This window comes from Lycorma delicatula, chromosome 1 (assembly GCF_047948215.1).
Source record: "Lycorma delicatula isolate Av1 chromosome 1, ASM4794821v1, whole genome shotgun sequence".
NCBI lineage: Eukaryota > Metazoa > Arthropoda > Insecta > Hemiptera > Fulgoridae > Lycorma > Lycorma delicatula.
The window spans coordinates 845,245-872,708 of NC_134455.1; the positions used below are offsets into that span (position 1 = coordinate 845,245).

A 27,464-nucleotide genomic window follows, 5' to 3' on the forward strand; every position below is an offset into this window, starting at 1 on the left:
CTAACAATATGTACAAACTGCTGTATGTTTGTGAGATATATACAGCAGAAATAAAAATTTATTTTTTCTAGATCTTCATTAAATACACAACATTAATTTCTAGTTATAAAATTATGTAATATCGAGTAACTTCAGTTATAAGGTGGAAGCTAGTAGGTAGATTAATATACTTTTTCTCTTCCTCCAATCAAAGTAGATATTAAACCTGTTAATAGAAGAAACAATGAATCTTCTCTAGATTCAGGGCAGCCCACTAATAAAAAAGTTCTTGTAACTAAAGTCAAATGATCAAAGTTCAAAGTAGACTGATAATATGAATACAAAATCCAGAGAAAACTACCTTAACTAGTAAATCATTTAACCAGTTCCAGAACTTTATGACAAAACTTGGAATATAACAAACGATCAAAATAATGCCAATAATGATAACAGTAATAAAAAATAATAATAATGATAATAAACACAGAAATTAAATACATGTTTTACTGGGAACACATTATAACTTATGGAAAAATCATAAGTAAGGCCTGGTGATAGGCTACAGACAAGAGTTGCTACATCATACAAACATTCATGAACTGTATCAGTCTATAAATGGCATTCACACACATAAGAGAAACACATTATGTTCAATTGAGAGTTGTCTGCTGCAGTAGACATATGGTTGTTTTTCTCCTGTAAGAAGGTAAGAATTACAAAGTTTTGTGTTTTTAACATGTAACCATGTCAAGGCAACCTGCTCTTGAGCGAAGATATCATCATGAATGCTTTTGATTCGATTCAATTTGGTTGTGGAAAACCACAATTTACTAAGTCCATTCATTTTAACACAGTTAACAATGTAGTTTTTAATGTGTGTGATCTTATAGCAATTTTGTCAATGGAATCGTGGCTTGCTGCCTATCTAGTAGTTTTACTTCCTGAAATTTTAACATGGGCTGGCTTCCTAATATATAGATCTAGTCATTCTTGCTGAATATATTTAATGTATATTGTACAACTCTCATAAAATCATCATTAGCAATTATGTTTTGAAAGGTGATGGCTGCAATAAGCTAACTAGATCATAACAAAGACTTTAATTTCATTGTGTTGTACAAACCGAAGTACTTTTCCAATTCAGCTCGGTACATTTTGGAACCATCGGTAAATAAGTGGTAGATCTATTCTACCGTTAAATATTATGGAATTATCCACATGGAAGTTTGATGATTCAAAATCATCAGTGTGGATGTGAAGTTGATAAAATTTCTTATAAGATTGCTAGCCTGAACTCCTGCAGGTCTGTTGAATATCAGGCGATTTCTTTATAATCACTATATCTGGTTGTCAAAAAATTTATTGAAGCTTTATAAGAGTGGAGAAGGCCCATATAAGTGCTGCGTACCTGAGTATGCAGGATCTCTCTTGTGCCATAGTTGAAATATTCCTGCCTCAGACTTTGTACTAGATTAGTTTAAAATTAAAAGATGCTCTGGTATATCTAATCACTGCATGGGGAATGATTTTTAATTTATTAAATTTAGATTTCTTAGATGTGTACAAAATACATCCATAGTTTACTTTTTATAGAAACAAAAACTTTTAAAGAGTAGGATTGTTTCTTTATATGAACTCCGCTTAATAATAGAAAGTCATTTAATGATGTTAAGGTAATTAACTTACATTTCTTTGAAATTTCCTCTAAATGTGGATGTCAAGATAGATATTTACCAAATATCAGACCCAAAAACCTGATTTATCTTTATACTTTGTCACTTGACCATCAAAAATTAACTCTGGGTTACCATGAGGTATATGAGGTGTGATCAAAAAATACGGTGAATGAATTTTTATCGCGGCAACTGCCGACGCTACATCCATATGCTGTAATTTGTCCAATAGCGTGATCGACTGAGACAGGCAGGGACAAGTTGTAACACGTTCGAGCTTGCCAGTCAGCTGCCAGAGCCGCTAGAGTGACGTTGTCTTTATCTCATGTCTGTCGCGTAACATGGATTTTGAACAACGCATTAACATTAAGTTTTGTTTTAAGTTGCAAAAGAGTGCCAAAGAAGCTCATGAAATGTTAGAATCAGTGTACGGCGATAATGTGGTAACTTTGAAGACTGTGTACAAGTGGTATGACCGATTTAAAAACGGAAATGAGTCTGTTGAAGACGAGCAGCGTGCGGGACGTCCAGTAACTTCAAAAACAGTTGAAAATGTGCAAAAAGTAGAAATAATGGTTCGTTCAAACAGGCGAATGACTATTCGAGAGCTATCGGAAGACCTTAACATCTCGTACGGATCCGTTCAAAGCGAAACGACATACGAAGAAAGCGACTAGAAAAATGGACCAATGGCTTCCTTCTTCTACACGATAACGTGCCTTGTCACACCTTGCTTCTCATTCGCGAGTTTTTGGCCGAAAAAAGTGTTCCTGTCTTTCCACATCTGCCATACTCACCGCATTTAGCACCATGCGACTTTTGGCTCTACCCAAGAATTAAAACTGTGCTTAAAGGAAAACGTTTTGACACCATTGCTGACATTGAGAGGGCCACGACCGAGCAGCTAAAAGCCCTTCCGAAAGATGCCTTCCAGAAATGCCTCCAGTCATGGAGTCAACGTTGGGATAAGTGCATTGCTAGCCAAGGACAGTACTTTGAAGGAGATTAACTCGAATTCTATGTAACCTTATTACTTTTTTAATAAAAAATTATTCACCGTATTTTTTGATCATACCTCGTATGTTTTCTACAAAAATGAATGCTGCATTGTTTTTGAGGGAACACCAAAATCCATTAATTTTAGTTACATCTATTAAGCAATCAACAGCTTTAAGCAACATTTAATTTACTAGGGCAATGGGCAGGTAATACACCTGCTCAATACTTGCAATGAGCATAGGCCCTTTATAATTGAGACAGACAGGAGGAACTTTCCAAGCCTTACCTTCATGAATTACATTCCTAAATTTATAAATTTTTGATTTTTCACATCTAGCTGCAGTATGACTGAAGTGCTGGCATCTAAAACATTATATTTGTTATGGTATGAAACCTCTTTCATCAAAACAATGTATGCCAGTGACACTTTCTGAAGCAAAGAAGAACTACTGACTTTGAGCATATGGGATCAGAGGGTACCTCACCATTTTGTTTGTTTGGTGAAGTTAGAAGCAAATCTCAGCAGACAACACTTTGGGAAAAATTAATGGTTCTATACACATTACCATTACGGGTATAACATGCACTGGAAACTCATTGATTTTCTTGAATGTTGTGGATTAATTAATAATTTATAACTAGTATTTGTTTTATACAGAACATATGCATAAATATATATCTCAAGACTATTTTCATATAAAAATAAGTCGCATACAATGTAAATAGTTGAATTATTACTTTCATCTCCATCCCATTGGGCTTAGAAAAAATTTAATCTTTTCTTAATTTCTTTTAATAAAGTATATAAAAGGAAGTAATAAATGACAAGACTTATGCACTAAAAAAAAAAAAAAAAAAAATGTATTAAATTAACTTACTTATCATTTGGAAGGGGAGCAATGTATACTGGGAGACTAAAATTTCCAACAGGTACAATAGCACCAGACATTTTCTTTCCATTTTTTAAAGCTTGAGAATGGCTAGCATATACATCAAGCTGAAAAAAAAAGTATCATTCATTTCCAAAATACAATTATTGAAAGTGAATGTATAATATATACACCTACACACAAACATATGAGAGCACTGTTTCAGAACAAATCTATTTTTTACTCAAATGTGACTTAAACGAGAAGCTTATTTCTCACAGATGTTTGTAACTGTCAGTAGTTTAATACGGTGAATGTATTTATTTTTCATTTGAAGCGGTACAAGACTGTGAAAGTAACCGGAAAAATAAGTCAGTGTCTTTATGTATTCATTTAGCATATTACTGTTGTGCATTTTTGAATGTTTATATATTTCATAATGTTCAAGAACATTAAGATGTGGTTTTTTATTATGTACATGCAGAATATCAAATCAATGTTTGTGGATGTTTATTCTATTTGGTTGGCAAATGTTGAATCAAATTTTTTAGGTAGGGCTTTTTTAAATTTTGTATGCAGGACCTTTGGAACTGTATCCTGTTAGATCTATGTAGAACACTGTAGTGAGACACTGTTTTGTTTGACGATTGCTTTCTACATGTAATGATTTCTTTTGTTTTTTAACGTGATTATTTTTAGTTTTATTTATATCTATTTTCATTTATGCTGTGTAAAAATATATCACTGAATGTGCTCTAATAACCATTTGTATGAGTTAAGTATTTTTTAATGTAAATTTTTCATGTCATCTTCAGGTGACACAGGTGTATTGAGTAGTCTGTAGATCAGTTCTAAAAGGTAAGCTAATTTATCTAAAAAAGGATGATTTGAGGTTTTGTGAATGGGTAAGTCTGTGATTAATGGTTTTCTGTTTACTTTCTAGGAGTATTTTTGTTGGGTGTTGTCACTGTGATGGTGAGGTCAAGAATGTTTATTTACTTATGTGTTAGTATTTGGGAATAAAGTCTCGTTTGCGCTAAATGTTTTTTATGAATGGTTGTTGTTTTATGAATGTTTTGTGAATGGTTGTTCACATTCTCATGCACTGAATTAATATTATAAAATGGTTTCATGAATGGATGTGTGCCATATATTATTTTATGAGCATGCTTATTATAAGAGAATATGTGTGTTTGTAGCCTACTGGGTTGTGTGTAATATTTATTTTGGAATAGAAATTGTTATGTAGTAATGTTTAATATTTATGATTTCTGAGATGTGTTCTGGTTATTGCATTTAAATATGTTCTTAATAATCGAACGTATTTTTTTATCAAGATTTTTAACAGACTTCTAAAAAAGAGGAAGTTATCAATTAACTGTTCTCAATGGCTTGACACCCTTAGCCACTGACCACTTGCACTAGTAACATGTTACTCCCTCTTCTCTGTATGACTAGAATATTAATAAGAGTCTACATTACTGTTGTTTAATCTCAATGGAAATATTCATGACATTTCTTTCTCTATTTTTTTTTTTCTTAAAAAATCAAACCTTTATTTTCTTGGCTATTTTCCTCTAAACTCCATATAAATATTAAACTTTCATTTAATATTTATATAGAATGGTGAAAAATAAATTCTAATTTTGCAATATTAAATAAATAGTCAAACAAGTTCCCAACCGATATCACCCTGTATGAAACGAGTTAAATATTATAATTTTGCAATAAATAATATTCTACAGTTATTATAAACACTTTTTTAACTGGGTACTTGCAAACCTTGATCGAATATCAACTCGCAATAATGAAACCTAATGAAACCCACAATAATGAAAATGAATCCAGGGCTTCTCACTGCAGCCATGTTGCCTGGAAGGCACTTAGTCAACAATAGCAAGCCTAATCTCGTTGGTATAAATTACTCCGAGTTTAAGGAATGTCACTGGCAAAAGTAAAAACTGTGAAAGTATGGGATAATAATAATAATGTCCTGAGGTAGATAATCCCCATGTCTGGAACACAACACCTACGTTCCACATCCAGGGCGGCAGCAGCTGTACTTACTTACAATACTTGTAGCTGGCTAATGGGACTCTGAGTGTTCTTCTCGGAGATGCTATTTTTCAGCCAAATTACATCTATAGGCCAAATTTAAGGGCTGGATTTTGCGGCCACCTGCAGATATGAAAATTATAACGATTAAGGATGTGGATTGATACCACCTTTAGAGCTGGCAATGTGGCGGCCACAATCAAAGTGATTGCAGGTGGCAAGATTTTCGCTGTCCACATCCCCCCCCCCTGTTATTGCAAGCATGTAGTTAAGGTGTCCATGTATTTCGGCACATAGGAGCCCTGAAAACCTCAGTGTGTAGGGGCCTGGAGTCAGTGCAGAGACTGCCCATCTGCTCTCTGCCAAGACATATGCAGGTTCCATTGGAGTACCAGAACAGACCTCCAGGGTTGGTAGCCCTGGTGTGGGGGTGCACCCTGGCAGCTAGCCTTACTGCAGAAGGGATTAAAAGATATGCAGCTTGAACAAACAACAAATGTGGCAGAGGCTTCACGTAAACACCCTCGTTTAGAACCAGCCATTTCATCTGAGGCGAAACAGAGAAAGAATGCAGAATCTCATCATATAGAAGTTGAGCCTAGAAAGAGCTTGCAAAAAGGTCTTTCTAGGCTTTCTAGACATTGCTTTTTTCAAAACCGATGTGCCAAAACCAAAGTATTTAGTTATTACAAAGGAAGATGGTAATTTCTCAAGGGTGAGTCCCTTTCTCATTGCTCGAAAAATAACTAAATGTGCCGGAAGCCCTGTTAAGGAAATAAGGAAAACCTTTACTGGACTTCATGTGGAGACTATAAATGATGCTCAGTCACAGATGATCCTAGGGCTTAAGAAGATTGGCGATTTTGTTGTATGTGTCGATCCTCACGGCACGCTCAACACCTCAAGGGGAGTTGTGGTCTGTCAGGATCTCCTAAATTGCACGGAGCAAGAAATTGTTGAAGAATTGGCACCTCAGGGAGTAACAGAATGTTGCAGATTGAACATGAGAAGGAACGGCGAGGTCCTACCTTCAGCCTCTCATGTCCTCACCTTTAACTGGCCAACTTTGCCGGAGAAGGTAAGAGCAGGAATTCATTGATTGGATGTGCAGGCATTTGTCCCACAGCCTATGAGGTGCTTCAAGTGCCAACGCTTTGGCCACACTGTTCTTAGATGTGAAAGACTGTAAATATGCGTGTGCGGTGATGAGGTGCATGAAGGAGAGCCATGTAAGGAGCCTCCTACATGTGTCAATTGCAAAGAACAGCATTCATGTAGATCCAAAAACTGTCCTGTCTACAAAGATGAAATAACTGTGTAGGAAGTAAAAACCCTGCAGAAAGTCGGCTATCTTGAAGCTAAAAGATAGTAAACACCTGTAAACCTAGAGAAACAACTTATGCTCAGGCTGCGGCTGCGGCTGCTGTTCCTGCTCCTGCTCCAGTTGCTGTCGATGAATGTCAGCTTATCAACAAACTTGCACCTACTTTGGCTAGCATGACTGAAAGGATTATAGAAAACAAAATGAAGCCTTTCGGTAGTAAAGAACCTGTCAAGCCAAAGATAATAGTACAGCCTCCTGAAGATACATCTTTGAAACCGAAAATTGCTCTTGAACAGAAGAAAACAGATCCCAGCCAGAAGGCATTCAACATTCTGTCTTAGAGAGATATTAGATGATGATCGGAAGAAAGTGACTTCTTCGCGATCTGTTATGGAGGCTCCCAAACCTCCTGCAACTGAGGTGGCCTCTAAACCACAGAGGCCACAAAAACCACACAGGGGGAGCAAGTATCCCCCCTTCCAGGGGCAGTGACTGGTGCAATTCCCGTGTCAGGGGTTGGACAGGTTTCTGCCTCTCAATCGGCGCCGATCCATATCTGTCAACGTCTGCGGTGGTCTCAGATTTGGAGACTGGGAGCCATACGGGCGACAACGTTCTCTGCGAACATGAAGCTGTTTGTAATATGCAGAAAAAAGGGTGGCTGAAAGGTAAACCAAGGTCATAAGTTAATTTAACATTAGCAAGTCGATTGTACAGTGGAACATTAATGGATGTTTTTCAAACATCCATGAGGTCCAACACTTGGTACATGATGTAGACCCAATCTGTATATGTCTGCAAGAAACACATTTCTGCCGAAATGAAAATGTTCAATTAAGAGGATATGATATATTTCAGCAAATCAACCGCCAAATATAAGAGTTAGAGGTGGAGTAGCCATATTAACATCGACTAGAGCTATCGCCGAAGCAGTTGATCTAAATAAAAACCTACAAGCTGTCGCCATTAGAATGAAGCATCTGCTTCAGGTCACTGTCTGCAGCATATACTTGCTGAATTTTGATTGGAAGGAGGATGACAGCACGATTAATTTCTCAGCTTGCCCCACCTGTTTTACTGGTGGGTGATTTTAATGCTCATAATTCTCTTTGGGGATCGGATCGAGTAGATCCCCGCGGAAGAGAAATGGAAGGGTTCCTGATGAATTCTGATTTTATTCTTTTTAACGATGGGTCAGGAACTGTTTTCAGTCCCAGAGGTGGATCGACATCCTGTATAGATCTTGCATTCATAAGTGGATCGATAACACTGAGGTACACCTTCCATGTTTTAGAGGATCTGCATGGAAGCGATCATTTCAAAGTGCAAATTGTAACTAACATTACAAGAAAAAGATATCCCATTTCTAAAAGATGGTTGTATGATATGGCAGATTGGATGAGCTTCACAGCTAGGATGATACTCTCCGAAACAACTGGAGTTATCGAAGCCGATGTTGACGCTACAACTAATGCGATACTTGACTCGGCATCGAAATATATTCCCAAAACATCTGGAAAACGTACGAAGCGACCCGTTCCGTGGTGGAACAATGAAATAAGTGAAGCTATAAAAAGAAAGAAAAGGGCGTACAATGCCTTTAAAAAACGTCCCACTATAGATAATCTAATTGCCTTTAAAAAATACAGGGCATATGCAAAACGACTTATGATAAATTCAAAGAAACGATCCTGGCAGCAATACGTGACATCCATTGACAGAACTACTACTGCATCAGACGTTTAGAAGAAAGTGAAGGCGACTTGTGGGCGTACAAACTTTGCTACCATAACCTTCCAGATGAATATGAAACTAAGGACACTCCAAACGAATTGCAGATTTATTAGCCAATCACTTCGAGAAGGCCAGCAAAACGGCTAACTACGATGAACATTTTCAGACGAAAAAAGCAGAACTTGAAGGTCTACTAAATTTCAGAACTGAGTATAATTACTCATACAATGTACCCTTTAAAATGGAAGAATTCATGAAAGTGTTGGAGAAAGCAGGCAACACAGCTGCTGATCCGGTTGAAATCCATTATAACATGATCAGCCAGCTGAATACCACTGCAAAACGCAGATTACTAGAACTATATAAACAAATATGGCGGGATGGAATGTACCTGCAGCAGTGGAAAAATGTTGTTCCAGTACCAAAGAAAAATAAAAATTTAACAGATCCCAATAGCTACCATCCTATTTTTTTGACGTGCGCTATGGGGAAAATACTTGAAAAAATGATTAATAATAGACTCGTTTGGGTTTTAGAAAAAGAAAACCTGATATCACCATATCAAGCAGGTTTTCGACAATACCATTCATTCTACCACTGATCAAATGATCAATTTAGAGAACATTATATATAACAGCTTTATTACAAGAAAACAATATAGTCTTCTTTGATCTTCAGAAGGCTTTTGATATGACCTGGCGACATGGAATAAAGCTCCAGATACATGAATGGGGCATTCGTGGCAATGTGCGAGTTTTACTCAACAACTATATGAATGACCGTGCTTTCCAAGTATGTGTCAACAATGAATATTCATCTGAAAAAAGCTTGGAAAATGGCATACCACAAGGTTCACCGTTGAGCGGTACCTTGTTTACGATTGCTTTAATAAATTGATATCAGATATTGATATAAGTAGAAATCAGCAAAGGCATCTATGTTGATCATTTGGCAATTGTGTATGCCAGCAACAAGACAGCTATGGTGAAATATAAATTACAATGAGCGATTAACACTCTAAATGAAGTTGCAAGGAATAATGGATTCCAATTTTCACCAAAAAAAATGTGCTGTGTACACTTCTGTAGGAAGAGAATTCCTCACCAAAGTCCTATTTTGGCAATCGGCAACAATCCAATACAGTATAAGGTTAATGTGAGTTTTTAGGATTGGTATTGGATAAATACCTTACGTGGGGGTTTCATATACAGGACTTGAGTGATAGATGCAAAAACGCCCTAAACATTATAAAACATCAATTATGGCTCAGATAAAGAAATATTATTGAGACTATATAAGGCATTCATTCAATCGAAACTAGACTACGGATGTATTGTTTATTCATCTGCTAGGAAGTCGCATTTAAGAAAGTTGGACATAATTCATAATAGCAGAATAAGATATGCGACAGGCGGTTTCCGCACAAGTCCAGCGACTAGTCTAATGTCCAAAGCCAGAATAATGCCACTACATAATAGAAAAGAGCTCCTTTTGTTAAGACATGCAGCAAACATATGGGCTTTTCCTGCTCATATAAATAACAAACTTTTTAACAACCATCCTTTGGCTGCATTATACGAACATCGTGCTACCTATTCCAGACCAGCCGGAATTAGGTACCACGAATTAACAAGAAAATACGAAATTGCTATTCCAGAGACATTAGCAATTTCTACGAGAGAAACACCGCATTGGCTTTTGGCAGCAGTAAATACAAGGTTGGATCTCTCTCAAGAAGAAATAAAAAAAAGCCAGTAGTGATCATCCAACAGGAATTTTTATCAACCATCAGTAGTTACGAAGAACATATTAGAATTTATACTGACGGTTCTAAAACTGAATATGGTGTTGGATGCTCTATATATGTAGATGGAGCCCACTTTTGGAAACTGCCAGATATGGCCAGTGTCTATAAGGCAGAACTTACTGCCATTCACCAAGCTCTTCGGTACACAAAACAGTATTGCAAAGAGAGAGTGCTAATATGTTCCAATTCTCTAAGTGCACGTGTTGCAATTCGGAACAAGAGCAATAAGGATGACCTAATTGCAAACATCCAGTCCATTTTGTACGTTCTAAATCAACAATGAGAGCGATGCATATTTATATGGACTTCAGGGGATGCTGGTATTGCAGGTAATGAAAGTGCAGCGAAGCTGCCAGAAAGGCAACAGTCTGCGACAACTTGGATGCAATTCCTGTAAGGGTGGCAGATGTTAAAAACTGTTTAACATAATAATAAACAAGTGGAATACTGATTGGAGGAGTTTAAATACAAAATTAAACTCTGTCAAAACTTCTCTGTATAAATGGAAAAGCGACGTGAAGTTGACTTGCTGAGAACAAGTGGCTGTAACCAGACTTAGAATCGGTCACATATATATGACGACCTCAGAAAGAGGTTCCAGCTAAGAAATGATATTGCTGCTGATTTGGAAAATGTAAATGAAGAAAAAATAGTTGCTTATTTACATGCCAGTGAACTTTTTAAAAGTCTATAAAAATGAAAATTTAAAGCTGTGTTAAACAAACTCTAAGGGGGTAGTTTTTATATATATATATATATATATATATAAGGGAGTCTCGAAGTCTGGCATTTATAGTGACGGGAGGTAGCCCTCTTGCCTAGGCCGCCCGGGCTCGCCTGCATGCAAGAGCAGGGAGTTGGGGTGTGTCCAATGATGGCATGGGGGACCCTCAAGGGTGGACTGAGGGTGCGAGGCTATGGGTATGCGCAATGCATGCCTGTAGCCAAGTAGGTCAGGACCAGGAAGGGCAGCCTCCCTGCCGAGGGGCTTTTTGGCCGTCTTGAACAGGTGGTCAGGTTGCTCGTATGGGAGGACCCCGATGGGTTATGTCCTACAGGACTGTTTATAGGGGGGAGTCAACTGCCATGGCATTCTGGGACGATTGATATTGCTGCTTAACGGCAGTTCTGGTTACCCCAAGGGTGCTTAAATAAATAAGTTAGACAGGTAGAAGGAGATGATCGTATTGTAAAGACTAATATTTTCCATTTATGCACTTTGTGTTATTTTCTCAAATTCTAAGATCGGGCCCCTTTACACTCCATAAGTGTTGTTTATTGTTGTGGATAAATGTTTTCTGTATTTTGTGTTTTTAAATAAAAATGTAAGGGCTCTTTACACCCTAACATATGGTGACCCTGATGGTGATAAAACCTCTTTTTAAGAATGTGACAAGGGCTAATGACCTTAGCAGTCGATGCCCATAAAAAAAAATAATAATAATAACCGACTTAAGGAATAATTAATTTAGTAAACCTGCACACTCAACTAGTCTATGGACTAAAAAAAATATTTTCACGAAGAAGCCAAGAGTCAGTACTACATAAAACAATAAAAGAAGTATAAAAGGGTTATACACCACTAGACCTCAGTACAGAACTAACAGCACATGCATCAATATGGAATCAAGAAATGATGGCAGAAAAAGTCCAAGTATGGAAGTAGAAAAGCCTGCACGGGTGATACCCTGTGGAAATCAGAAGGAATAAATAAAGCTGTGTTGTTAATGTAGCCAAAGAAGGGAATACTGTTCCAGAAACTGAAGATTTCGTAACGGCAATTGAAGATCAGGATAATATTGTGTTATTAGCACAAATAACTATAAAAAGTATATAGCCAAAGAGAAAGATGACAAATGCAGACTATGCATGAATAAACCAGAAACGATCCAACATATAATCCGTATAGTGGAAAAAGTTAGCCCAAGGAGAGTATGTCGAAAGACATAAGTTAATAAAACAGTGATAACTATATAACTATAAAAACTAAAACATTAGCTTTCAACATATCAAATCCAGTCCCCAAAGATTCCATACTGAATATGAAAAGAATTTCTTGTACCAACATTAGAAGAAAAAGAAATGACTTTCAGTGATGAGTACAATATGAAAATTATTAACACATCATCTAAACTATTTATTTACTTTGTAGCAACATGACAATATTTAGGTGAAATGAAAACAATATTGATTAAATATAATATGTCAAATTTGAAAATGTAATAGAAAATGAGCAAGTCAAAATGATAATAAAAACAGCGACAGCAAATAGACCAGATATAACAGTGTATGAAAAGAAAGCACTCCTAATTGATATAGCTGTGTCCAACACATCAAGCATCAAGAAGGCGACAGAAAAAAAGAAGGAAAATACAAGAATCTGGCAATAGAGAATCAAGAACCAAAAGCAGGTGAACTCAGTAGCTACTACACCAGTTGTGATATCAGCAACACATGTCAAACTAGATCACAAGCTTGAATAAAGTAATGAAAAAAAATTGCATTGTCGAAGCATTGCAGAGAGCTACACTACTGGCTACAGCCAGAATTGTATTTAAGGTAGTCGCCAGAGATGTATATACATAATCTACAGCCTTGGTCACAGAAGTATATCCACTGTAGATAAAATCCTGCCTGTTACCAGGGTGTGCAATGGGGAAATAATAATAATAATACAAGTTTACTGCCTTGAGACATGGTTTTTTATAGTGTTATTTTAATAACTCTTCTTACAATTAATCATGAAAGAACAGAGTAAGATATACTTTTGTTAGGTCTAATGTAAAGAAGGAATGCTTAGAAAGAATTTAAAAAAAATAATTTGCTTAAGATTTTTAATTATTATACTTATCAATCATTAAAATTAAAAAAAAGAAGATGATCCCATTTGACATAATTGAATGTTTTCTGTAAATCTTTAAATTCCAAGCAGGCAAACTACATTTTCTTTAGCCCCCCTTCCAAGATTAATCACAGTTAACTTATTTCCCTTGTACTCATGATTTTTCAAAACTCAAATTAGTTTTCAACTAGTATAATTTCCATTTCTTTATAAATTAATATTTTGGATATATTAGACATCAAAGTTAGACTGCAGTAACTTTTGCAAATGTCTTTCTGCTTTCTTTAGGACTGCAATAATGTCATATTTTTTTTAAATTTGAGATCACTTCTACAATTAATACATTTTGATATTCTGAATACTAACTTTTAAGCTTGTTTTATCCTGTTTTACCTAAACTGCACTAAATACAGCCAATAAAGAATTGTAATTCAAATAATCTGCATATACTACTTTATTTAAATTCATTCAATCATTCATCAAATTCAGACCTTGCAACTGAATCTCTTTTCAATTATCAATTGTTTTTTTTCTTCCTTTAACAAGTTATCAAGTAGCTTTTACATTCTGCATAATTCATCTATCTATTCTAAACACCTTTAGCTCCTTTACTTTCTAATAACAGTGGCTTTCTCTCTGCACTTACGATACGACTTCCTTATGTTTCACTTCTCTCTGGAATGTTCACTAACTTTCTTTAACCCACGTCAAACTTTTTTGAAAGAACTTTTTCATTCACATAAAACATTTCAAACTATGCTTTTCAGCTTTTATAACTTATTACTGACCATCAGTAATTTTTTTCCTGCTTTGATAATTTCCTTGTTTAGTTTGACCCATTCATTTTCTATAAAACCTGTTTTTGCAGTAATTAAAGTTACGCAAAATGAAATTTTCATTTTACAAATATTATGGATTATCTCAATGATATTTAACAAATCTGATTTACGTTTACACAATAATTTTTTTAATTATTATGAATGTAAACCTTATCTTAAAAAAATTACAAAAATAAATCTAGATAACTACTAATAATACCACCATGCAAATAAAAAGAAGTTTTGTTTATGTTGTACATATTATTATGTATGATTTTTCTAAAGTCAATCTTTTCAAGACCCATATCCCACTGTACTAATATACTGTACATATAATCCAATTTGATCCATATATATATATATAGAAAGTAAAAAGTAAATAAGATGCCACTTACCTTATTTTTTTGTAACTTTACAATAGCGTTTTTGTGGCAACCCACATCTTCAGTTGTAATTTTTGTTTTTTTTAATTTTTATATAAAAATACATATTAAACTCGAAGACATTTAAAATATATATAAAAATTTTTTGATAATATATGTAATTTAATTTTTTTATAAAATTAAAATTGAAAGTTAAAAATTAAACATTTTTTTCTTATTTTCATTTTTAAAAAGTCACATTTAGAACTTTTTTTTAATAAAAATTAAATGTGTCATGGCTAGCCAATATTACAGTACTGTATGGATTTATGTATTCCCATTGTTTTTATTTGAATAGGTGCTGCCATCCACTGCAGACTTTTTAAGTGTCATCTTCATATTCTGTATGCAAGTTGATAAAGTTGAATTTTCTCTTATATTTATACATATAATATTTCTAAAAATAAAATTAAAAAAAGTTAATGTATATGCTCACAGATATCTGAGAGGGTAGTTTCTGGCTCAGCAACATAGGAAGGTCATTCAGTTTTTCTAGTAGGTCTTTCCTTTCATGTCGTACTTGTAACTTTAATGTATAATCACCTTTCTCCAATTTTACATTATACTGAAAAATAAAAAAATAGAAGCATTACTTATTTATACATTTAATAATATAAAATATAATAAATAATAATTATATAGTATAATAAAACAGTTTATTATACTAAATAATTTAGTATAATTATATACTTGAAAATAACTATGTAATAATGTATATATAAGTATTATTATAAAACCAGCAACAATATCATACAATGTTAAAATTGGACAAATTTTTCTACATAAGTTTATAAAACAATGATAACTATATAACTATAAAAAACTAAAACATTAGCTTTCAACATATCAAATCCAGTCCCCAAAGATTCCATGCTGAATATGAAAAGAATTTCTTGTACCAACATTAGAAGAAAAAGAAATGACTTTCAGTGATGAGTATAATATGAAAATTATTTACTTTGTAGCAACATGACAATATTTAGGTGAAATGAAAACGATATTGATTAAATATAATATGTCAAATTAAATCGAATCTACATAAAGAGAAAAGTCTCTTCAGTTGAAGATATATTTATCAAAAAGGAGCTAGGAAAAGCAATAATGAAGAATTGTGTGGGCTGATCTTTTGGAAGTGAAACTTAACTTTTATAACGGATCCAAAGAGCATTGAAGCTTTTGATAACGGCTGTTAGACAAAGTAGTTGATATTGACAAGGTAACAAACTAAATCTTCTATGAAGAATAGAAAAGAAGGTTTAACATGTTTTGTGCTATGGATGTTAATTAACAATCACTATTTCTATTAACAATGATTATCGACATTAACAGCCACTGACTAACTTGATATATACAGAAGGGTCCAAAAAAAATGTACTCAAGTGTTTGTAATAACATAATATCTAAATAAAATGAATTACACTCACTCATCTAATGTGTAGTGTAGTGTAAGGTATTAGATTTGTCATGGTAGATAAAGCTAGCAATTTATGCCACGCATGTGTGGGTAGTGGGTGGTGGAACGAGCCAGTGCAGCAGAAGACAGTTGAGTAGCAACAATGGCTGAGGTTTGCTTATCGTACCGCCACCAACATGTTGAAAAATTGCTCGCATTCGTGATAAATTTGAAACCGTCAGAACTGTTAAAGATGTGCAAAAGGAAAGATCCGGCCGACCACAAACAGCTACAAGTCCAACGTCCATTGCTGTGGTGTCTGATCACTGCAAAAATCAGAGAACCAGGGAGCATGTGAAAGTGGGGTGAGCCGGTCAAGCGTAAGATGAATTATGAAGAGTGCAAAGTGGAAAGTGTTCATTCCAGACTGCTACATGCAATGAATGAGAACGACCCAGATCGAAGGATGGAGTGGTTTCAGCACATGGTTGGCAGGGATGAGGAATTTACAGGGAAGTTTGTGTGGACTAATGAGCCGCAATTCAAACGTAACAGTACTGTGAACCGCCACAATTGTGTCTACTGGGCTCCTCAAAATCCTCACACTCATGTGGACAAGGCAGTGATTCTACTGGGAGGTTGTTTATCATCAGTGTGTGGTTTGACTGGTCCCTTTTTCTCTGAAGGTACCATAGTAACTGGTGAGGCACATCTTGATATGTTTCAGACAAGGACTTTACCTGCCATCCAAAACCTGTACAGTGATTAACTATTTTACGTGTAATAAGACAAGAGTCCCATCTCACTACCAACAAGATGTCAAGTTTCAGCTTGATAAAACTCTACCAGGATGACGGGTGGACCACAGAGGTGTTGTTGAGTACCCACCTCACCACCTGATAAGACACCTTTGGACTTCTACCTCTGTGGGATTGTCAAGAATGATGTGTACCGAAAAAAAAGCAACAATTGACAAGCTACATTAAAAAATCGTAGTCATGTGCTGCCATTACGCCAGATACACTAACAGCCGTGGTTCAGTGTGCAGTTTGGCACAATGGGCGTTGTATGGAAGCTGCTGGTGGTCATTTCAAAAACATACCATAACCCCTCTCTCAGTGCCAAAAATTGTCACATCAAGTCAAATTTGACATGAGATATGGACTAGCAACTAGCGAGTACATTTTTTTGGACTAATCTGTATATGTTTTTGTTAGTTTATCATCAATTTTAAAGCGATATAAACTTTTCTTAGTAATTCTAAAGGGCACATTTTGTTACACAGCACATTTAGTTTTTGTTAACAAAGAGAGCTCTTACTGACTTGTCTTTCTTGAAATTCACCCTTTTCATATATTGTATTGGCTTAAGACTCAATACAATTTCTTATTTTCTCAAAAAAGAAAATAAGAATTTCTTATTTCACCTACATTTTTTATTTGTAATAGGATGGTAGAAGTGTCATTAGTGTTATAAATGACATATATTTCTTTTTTAATCATAAAATAATTAATACTGTAATATTTAGTTTTTATTCAGTTAATCAATTACATGATTTTCTTTATTTGATTTTTCTTAATGTGTAATCATGGTATATTGTACAGTAGCAGTTCTAAAAAATTATTTTATTTCTGCATTTATTCAGAAACTAAATTTTATGATGCATGTTTTTATTACGGAGTTTTGTCAATAATTCTCTGCATTTGAAAGTTTTTCCCTTCAGAAATATAAACAAATTTTTTTTTACATTATTTAAGTGTATTATTTTAATTTTATTTTGGATATATTTTTCAATTCTTATGTAAGAATTATGTAATAAAAAAATACTGCATTTGAAAATTTAGGGGTAATTTATTCAGTAGTTTTTGCTTATTATTTTCTTTATTTATTATAATGTACATAAACTTTGCTTGTATACAGTATCATTAACAAACTAATTAAAAAAATAAATAAATAAACATTAACAACTTAATTCATAGAAAAATCTGAAAAGTGGCCTTTAGAGAAGTACAACAGAAAAAAAAATTTATTCATATAGTACAAGGTATGGCAGCATAATTTGCTAATTTGAATTAGGTGCCAGGAAGCAAGGTTTGGCCATTAGAGGGTGTGGATGGTCTCATTTGAACACGTGGGTCGGAAGCTTTTTCTCCCTTCCACTTCAGTACCAAGAATGCGGTGACGCATTTACCACAGAGGCTTACTTTTCTAATGGTTGCTCAATCGTTGCCACCTGCAAGCATTCTGCTCGGATTGCCATCTGAGCTTGTGTTCCTGGTTGGCAATCAATTGTTACATGGGCAAACACATTCAGGAGAAATGGGAGTGTTGAAAAGAGAAGATCAGGGGAATGGTCCGTGAGATCAACCCAAAGCATCAAGGCAGTCTTTTATGCAATCTCCTCAGCACTCGGCATGCAGCTGCCCTTTTTTTTCCAAAGCTTGATGAAATGGATGTTGGGGGATGTGTGGTTTCAGCAGGATGGAGCCACAGCTTACATGGTGTCAACTGCAATGCAAGTTTTACAGGAAAACTTACCTGAGCGCCTGATCTTTTTGAGGGGCGATCTTCAGTGGCCCGTGTGATCAACTGATTTAGCCTCTTGTGACTATTTTTATGGGAGTATCTGAAATCCCTCGTGTACACTGATCGTCCAAGGACCCTTGATGAACTGAAGGTTTGCCAAGAAATAGCCAACATATCCTTGCTATACTGGAAAGTCGACCGATGCTTCTGAATTATGGTAAATCTGTATATCGCCAATGGGGGGGTGCCACTTGTTGGTTACAATTTTTAAAACAGTGTAAAGTAGCAGCATATAGTGAAAAAATAATTACAAGATACCTATAACATCTTTGGTTTTATTGACCCTTCATCAGAAAATTATGCTGCCGCACCTGTTTATAAGCAGTAAGCACACAAACTAATCCAAAAATGTATCTTACCTACCACGTGCATATACAGACAAGTTATGTACATTTGTTTAGTACTCTAGTTTATTTAAAAATTTATATTTAGTGTATTTCTATTCAATATTATGATCCAATATTTGTGCAATGTACAATTTGGTTAAACATAATAAGCTACATATTTTGTTCTTATGATGAAGTAACTCTTGTAGAAAATTCTAAGTGTTACAATATTTTGTTATGAATTTTATTACATACAAAGTAAAATAATAAATAGTTAATAAAGAGTAGATAGGGTGTAATGTTTAGGATCAGACTTTGCAACTTTTCTCCAAATTAACTTTAACAAATGTCGATTGACCCTCCACGAGGTGCACCTGGATGTAAAAAAGTTTGTCCAGAACAAATAAAAGTTTGTCTGGTGAACTGTATCTAAACAAACTTCACAGCTTCATTTATCATCAAATCACATCACACTAGACCACATCTAGAGTTGTAACTCAGGACCTAGTCCCACCACAGGTGATTCCTTGACAATCATGAAAGGTCTTGTAAGGAATACTCACCATCTGAACCAAGCAACACCAGATTTTAGAGAAGGCAGCATTCGGATATAGTGGGCTGCCACTTTAAAAAATAACACGCAATTGAAAGCATTGGAATGCCTCAACACTACATACACGAACAAGAAAAATACAAAGTCCAAAATCAAATCAAAGCAAATCACCTACATTTTCACACAATGTAAATTTGCTCATGCAGATTTCTCATCATGAGTCTGCAGAAAATAAGAAACACTGACCAGGACACCATGAAATCTCAAGGCTCTACAAAGGTACACCTGGGAAGAGAGCGATGGAAAATGCCCACAGTTTGGAACAGGCTTTTTTAATATAACAAGCCTCAAGATAATAAACTCCATGCAAGAATTCAAGTCACAATCCCCAAGAATCTCAACACTCATCCTAAAACCATCTAATAAAATCTACACTACAATAAATGCCCATGCACTGACTAGTTTTATAACTCTGCAAAAGACTGTAAAAAATAGAAAAGTCTGGGATGTACTCGATTTGACCATAAATAACATCCCCAAAAACCTTGTTAAACAACTAATCAGAGACTTCAATACTCAACTAGGCAGAGAAAGAAGATATTGCAACATCATCAATAAATGGCCTGCCCAAAAGAAAACAAATAAAAACAGATAAGAGACTCACTAAAGGAGAATGGCAACCAGACCATGTCTTCATGGATAAACACCACCACGAGACCTACAATGTAAAAGTCCTCCAAGAAGTAGCCACAGGCTCAGACGACTTTGTAGTCAAAACTAAAATTAAATTTACTTCCCAAAGAAAAGCAACAATACCAAACCCCTAAAAAATTAAAAGAATAATGGACCCTACCCAACTAATCAAGAACGAAAATTACCAAAAAATAACAATCACAGATAAACTTGAAGATGTCAACTACCTTAAACAAATTTAGAAGAATTAACCCCAATAAAATCCTGTAAAAAAACACCAATGGTGGAACAGCATATGTAATGAAACAGTGCAACAAAGACATCAAAAGTATGGTTATTTCACCAATCCTAAAAATCAGAAACATTCTTCCAAAATCTAGTAAAACAAAGAAAAGAAACCACCTAAACCTTAAGGAGAATAAAAAGACAACACCATAAAGACATACTGAAGTCAATGATTCAATAAAACACATTTGAAAAATTATTACAAAACCTTCAAAAATCAGTTCCAGAAATACAAACCCCCAACCCTAATAATAAAGAATGAAAACAGTAAACTGGCCCATAACAATAAAGTCAATACAGAAACCTAGCTAAATATTTCAACAAACTGCTAAATTGCAAAAATCCAACAAAACTCCTACACTTCAACACCAACACTCAATAACTACACCATCATAAAAAGAAAACATCAACTCTCCTACAATAAAAGAAATCTACCAAGCAGTGGGTGAGATAAAGAATTACAAAGCAGCAGGAGATCAGACATTTGTAGAGATCTGGAAACATGCAGGGAGATCAGCAAAAATTGTCCTTAATCAACAGCTTGTCAATATCTGGATCAAAGAAAAACTACCAGAGCATTGGACAACAGCCCCATCCGCTATACAAAAAAGGGGACAAAACACGCCCAAATAATGACAGGGGAATCACAATCCTACACACAACATACAAAATTCTTTCCTGTATCATCTTCAACAGAATCAGTTCACAACTAAAGTAATAACTAGAATACCGTGGAGGTTTCAGACCAGATCATGAGTCTAAAGCTAATAATGGATTACAACAGGAGAAGAAACAGAGATCCTCACAAAATATGATAAAACTGACCCTCACAAATACTAAGTTGAAGGTAAAATTCAGAGGTGAGCTCTCTGAACCATTTGAGATCAAAACAGGACTGTACTAAGACGATGGGCTCTAACTGTTATTATTCAATTGAGCTCTAGAAATGGTAATGAAAGAGTGGCTCAAAAGGTGCCCCCCAAAAGTAAAAATACATCGAAAAATCAAAACAAACTATCTTGGTTTTGCCAACGACTTGGCACTGCTAGCAAACAACATCAACAAAGCTAAATCACAAATATTAAAACTTCAAAACATGCAAATAAAATTGGTCTCAAAATATCATTTGAAAAAACTGAAATTATGTCCCAAAAACCAACTCAATTAAAAGAAATAAACATAAAGGGTAATAAAATCAAAATAGTAACCCAAATTAAATACCTCAGAGAAATAATAACAAACAACCTAAACAAAAAAAATCCCTGATCCAAATAAGAAGAAACAAACAAGCTAACCTCAAAATTAACCTGGTACACTTACAATAAAAAATACCCATCAATAAAAGAAAAAATGAGATACTGCAACACAGTTATATAAAACCAGAAGCCACTTCTGCAGCAGAAACATTCTTCCACCTGAACAAAAAATGAAAAACAGACAGACTCCAGAAAACTGAAAGAAGAATTGGAAGAACCTGCATCAATAAAAAGAATCAGAAAGTCGGGCAGTGGTGAACTGGGCCCAACAAAGTCTTGTACAAAGAGTAAGACCCTTCACTGATACCAAGCATAAGAGAAGACTAGGATTCTTTGAACATATCATGAGGATGCAAGATTCAAGACTTCTAAAACAGCTAATACAGTATAATCTCGACTCAAAAAACAACAAAACAGGATGCAGATGGATCAGAGAAATAAGATCTGAGGGAAACTGGCCTTACACAAGAAGACACCAGAGATAAGATAAAATTAAACAACAAAAACACTTGCTTCACACTCACAAGAACATTTTCAAGATTAGAAAGGGCACACAGATTGGAAAAATGAAAAATACTGGAAGGACCGCAAAGTTCAACCAGTCCCATCGAAGAGACTTAGATAATTGAACTGACTAAAGTGATCCTATGCAGTCAGAAAAGATAATAAAAAAAGGGTAGGTAGTTAGAAGTAAAATAGGGCAAAGAATGTTAAAAATTTTGTTTTATCTGAAAGTATTTTTAAATTTATGTTCAACAAACATTTTTTACTTGATAGGCACAAAGGTATTTGGTTACCAACTCAAATACATTAATATTCACTATGATACTATTTAAAGTGTTTTAGTGGGATTAAAATATATAAAAGTATTGAGACATTTTTTAATATTCATTGAGATGCCTTTTTTCTACTTTATCATTCTTTGCTTGTTACATATTTATTCTTATACATTATTTGCTTTTTTAGAGCAGACCTAATAACATTTTTATAATGAAGGTTATTTTCATTTCTTTTTTTATCTGTAAATTTAGGTTTTATAAATACAGTTGTAATGATAAAGTTTTTGTGAAGAATTGATTCATTTCCAAACTCATTGTTTGGAAATGCAAACATTTTATTATCAAACATGCTTCAAATAGAAAAATTACAGATTTATACTCTAAATCAAAGTATACACTCAAGCATAATAGAAAGGGACTCATACTTAAAATAAAAAGGTATTTATACTTAAAATTATTATTAAACTTAATAAATTATTTAAAAAAATAATAATAGTAATGCAACTTGTAAGATAGTACGTATAAAACTAAGAGTAAAAACAAGGAAGCAATCATCATAACAAAAAAAATTTTTATTTTTTTTAAGAATACAATAATAAATGCACAAAACATACAACAATAAGAAAAAATTAGAACTAATTTTATTCAAAAATAAGTAAATATAAAAAAATTATATATATACACACACGAGGGAGGGTAAGTCAATTATTATCCGCAATTTAGTTATATTTTTGTTTACATTGGTAGTACTGTCGTGTTGCATAGATGACACATGAGTGGTTTAATTGTTGTTATGCCTGTGCAAGTTTGATGCTGCTAGGTTACTTCCATTATCGCTGCCCTGCCGTTAACCATGACTGTTCCGCTTTCTGTTTGCACCAAAGAAGAGCAACGTTCAGTGATCTGTTTTTTGTGGTCGGAAGGTGTATCAGGGGCCGAAATTCATCAAAGACTTTCAGTACAGTATGGGAACAGCGTGTTACTGCAACAGAGTGTCTAAGAATTAATTGAAAAATTAAAAAAATTATCCCACAAGTGTTACGCACGACGAAGGAGTTGGACGACCGTTTACCGCCGCAAATGAGGAAAACATTGAGAGTGCACATGACATGGTTTCTTAAGGCAGACGAATAACTATTGATGAAGTGGCACATCATCTACAAATTATTCACAGTTCTGCCTACGAAATCATCCACTACAGACTTGAGTTTCATAAAGTCTGTGCAAGATGGGTCCCAAAACAACTCACACAGTTGCATAAACAAACACGCTTGGACATCTGTCAAAAACATTTGGATCGCTACGGTAATGAACAGGACATCTTCTTAGACAGAATCATCACTGGTGATGAAACACGGATCCATCATTACGAGCCGGAGAGTAAACAGCAGAGTTTGGAATGGAAATATCCAAATTCGCCCTGCAAAAAAAAGTTCAAGACCCAACCATCCGCAGGAAAACTGATGCTTATGGTTTTTTGGGACATAAGGCCCAGTACTGCAGCATTATGAGAAAGGGGCATGACAATAAACAGGGCGTGTTACAGTGAGATGCTTACTGCCAAGAGGAAGCCTGCAATTTGAAGCAAACACCAAGGACAGCTGTCAAAAGGTATTGTGTTGTTGCACGACAATGCCCATCCACATCCTGCTGCCCACACTGCTGAAATGCTCCAGAAACTCAACTTTGAAGTACTGGCTCATCCTCCGTAGTCCTGATCTTGCCCCTTCTGACTACCGCTTGTTTGGTCCATTCAAAGAGGCATTAAGGGACCATCGATTTACCTCGGACGAAACAGTGAAAGAAGCGGAGCATTCCTGGCTTGCAGCTCAATCGAAAACCTTCTTTTATGAGGGCATCAGGAAGCTTGTGCAACGATGGACCAAGTGCGTTCAAATGCAAGGGGAGTATGTTGAAAAATGATTACATGTAAGTTTCCTATTTGTATTGCAATAAAATTTATAACTACATAGTGGGTAATAATTGACTTACCCTTTTATATATATATAAAGTACCTTGGAAGGATAGGCATCTCCAGCTGCCAGAAATTGTTTATTGCTGTCATATAGTAGCCAAAGTTGTGATTCATACTCAGATTCATAAAGGAATGGACTAAGAAGTGAGCAATTCGGTGTAACTTCAGTAGCTTTTCCAATATGGAAAGGGTAAGTCAAAATAATTTGGTAGATCTGTCTACATGGTGGAATCACATCACGTGTTGCCAAAGGAGAAATTTTAGAGTCACTAGGCCTGTAAATAAATTTTTTAATTTATTGAAACTGTTAATTACTAAAATTAGAAAAAAATGCTCTAGAAATGTTAATTTCAATGGAAAGCAGCGTAAAACAAAGATAAAAAACCTGTTTTGATAAAAGTTTATCGGTTTCACTACCAGTTATTCGATAACTTAACTATAAACATTTCCTAATTAAATAAAAAAAATTATCAACTTTCTGGTTCATGTTTTACAAATCTTAATGGAAAATTCAGAACTCATTTTTTTCTAAATCATAAAATTAAAACTAAATTAAGTTATATAATTCTTCATTCAGTTTTTTTTTTTTTTTTTCAGAAAAACCAAAGAAGTTATAATGAAAAAATTTAATTACAATAAAAAAAAAAAATTATAAATGATATATAATCTATGGAGTTGTCTGTAAGAAAACACATTTCAAACTTACCAGTGATACAAACAATAGTTATACAGGTACCAGCATTAGAAAAAACTGGACTAAGAGAACATGCTAGGAGATCTATTATTTTATAGCAAATTCACACTATGAATTACTATGGATTGGCAAAAATGATTAACAGAAAAAATACACACAACTTTCATTATGTTTCAATAATTAGTAATAACCAGGGTTATATGATCAAAAGAAAATGATCATCATATCATTCACCAATTTACTGATAATTCGAGGTTAACTTATCATTTCTTACTAGGCCTTAACTGACATGTGAGAAGACTAGTTGATTACAGTCAATGTATCTGTGTATTAATACATAATTTTAGTAGGTAAGGTGAAGATCATTCATTAGTCATCAATAACGAGGGAAGATCATTCATGTAGAAGCAAGCACCTGTAAGGTTAGTTTGAGTAGCCTGCATCCCTCAAGAATGATTTTTCATTAATATAGTACAGTCCTGTTAAAACAAACTTCGTTAAGGTTATCTGTAGACAATCTTTGCAGTCCTTTTATTACATTTTTTTATATCTATCAAATCTACATAAAATTAACAACTCCTTCAGTAGAACTTTCATGAAAATAATAAATCTCATCACCGCAACATTTTCCATAACATTTAATACTTTAGTCCTGTATTTTACCAAATTGATCACTCCTTTAAAATTACGCAGTGCTGATCTATTACAATGCTTCCCACTGTCTTTTTTGCAGAGAGTAAGGTGGCAAGTTCTTACTTCTGCAGTAACTACTTTGACTTAGATATCACAGATTTAAAAAAATTTTGTTTTAGCATGTCTTGTTGGGAAATCTTTCTCGTATATCTAGTATAAAAATCAGTCACCAGATTTAAATATTTGGAACATATATGTTAAAATAGTTTGTTAACATTTATAAATAAATGACTTACCAAATTCTATTTAAGAATTTATACTGATCATGTTTATGGATTATACAACAGTGCTGTTACAGGGCCAGATAATGAACTGTTTTACACGTCCAATCTGGTGAATAGGATATTGGTGTTGTGAATGAATGGTTTCAAGTAACAATGGATTACTACTTAATATCCACAAAATGCACAAATTAAATTTTATTAAACCACAAAACTGATGTATTTATTGCAAATTTTTCATTCATAAGTAATTATAATTTATCAACTACTGTAACATTCTTAAGATTTGTACTGACACTAACATGGAAGGTTCTTGTAAACATTTGTAATAAACAGGGCATACTGATACAGTTCTGAATAATGGAGAGGAAAACTGTGAATAAGTGATGTATTATGTCTCTGTATATCCACTGATGAATTCCAGGATTACTTATCTTTTGTTGAGATTTTGTAGAGCAAAAAATATTTATTATGCGAAAGAAAATTATTCATGTTAATTTTCCTACATTAAAAATACAGCATTACCATTTTTGAAATCTGTTCTTTTTTCAACATGGAGGGTCCACTTCATTATTTCAAATCTAAACCTCATGTTTTTACTGCATTTTTGGATACGAAATAATATTTTAAGGCTTTTTTATTCTTTGTATTTTTCTCTAAACATAGTGGTTATGAAGCTACATGGGCTGACAATTATAAATTTACAAAAACAATAAATATAGTTTTAATGCTAAATAATTTTATCAGCTGTTTTTTTTTAATTGTTGAAAATTTCTTGAATTTAACAGTACATTCAGTAATGGTTAATGTGTCTCCCTTAGCCATTTGTTTGTACTATTGTTGTTGTTATTATTGCTATTGCTGCTCTTATTCAATGTTTAAATTGTTAAAAAATACCATCATATTATATCAGTAAACAAATACTTTAATTTTTAGTTACTCTTTATGTTAGTATCTTTTTTGAACTGTTTATCAGTTGTTTGATAATTTTTATTTTAATAATGCAGTTTGATAATAATGGAAAAATGTGTATGCATGAAATTAATTTTTAACAAGAATTCAACAATAGTGAGAAAAACATAAGTATAATGATAACGTGATTCTACCTCTCGCTGTAAACTAACATGCGTTCAGAGAGTTGCTATGCATTTAATTGTGGAAGCGTAATGACAAAACTTTCCTAATTATTACTTGTATTTTTACTTCATTACTTTATAAAAATGGAAGGATATTAACTAGTAATATTAACTCCAACATCAATACAACGCAGCACATTTTTCAATTTGTTTCCAAAAACTTTAACCAGCTGATGTACAGGAATGTCTCTTACATATGCCATTATTGTGGTTTTTAGTTTATCAATCACATGTGATCTATTGCAATACACTGCTTGTTTCACTGCCCCCCACAGAAAGCAATCTGGAGGAATCAAATCAGGCAATTATAAAGGCCACAAACCCCTCAAAATGATTTGTTCACAAAGACATT

The 27,464-nt window shown here is 34.2% G+C and overlaps 1 protein-coding gene across 1 annotated transcript in view; it reads right to left on the minus strand.

The window, feature by feature from the left end:
• The window catches only part of TppII (Tripeptidyl-peptidase II), a 132,079-nt gene that overhangs the window by 31,497 nt on the left and 73,118 nt on the right, over nucleotides 1-27,464 (minus strand). Inside the window, exons 17-19 of the mRNA XM_075354198.1 lie at nucleotides 24,409-24,643; nucleotides 14,959-15,087; nucleotides 3,530-3,648 (exon numbers count right to left, since the gene is read on the minus strand). Coding sequence (XP_075210313.1) covers nucleotides 3,530-3,648; nucleotides 14,959-15,087; nucleotides 24,409-24,643 — 483 coding nt within the window. The remainder of the gene's footprint in view (nucleotides 1-3,529; nucleotides 3,649-14,958; nucleotides 15,088-24,408; nucleotides 24,644-27,464) is intronic.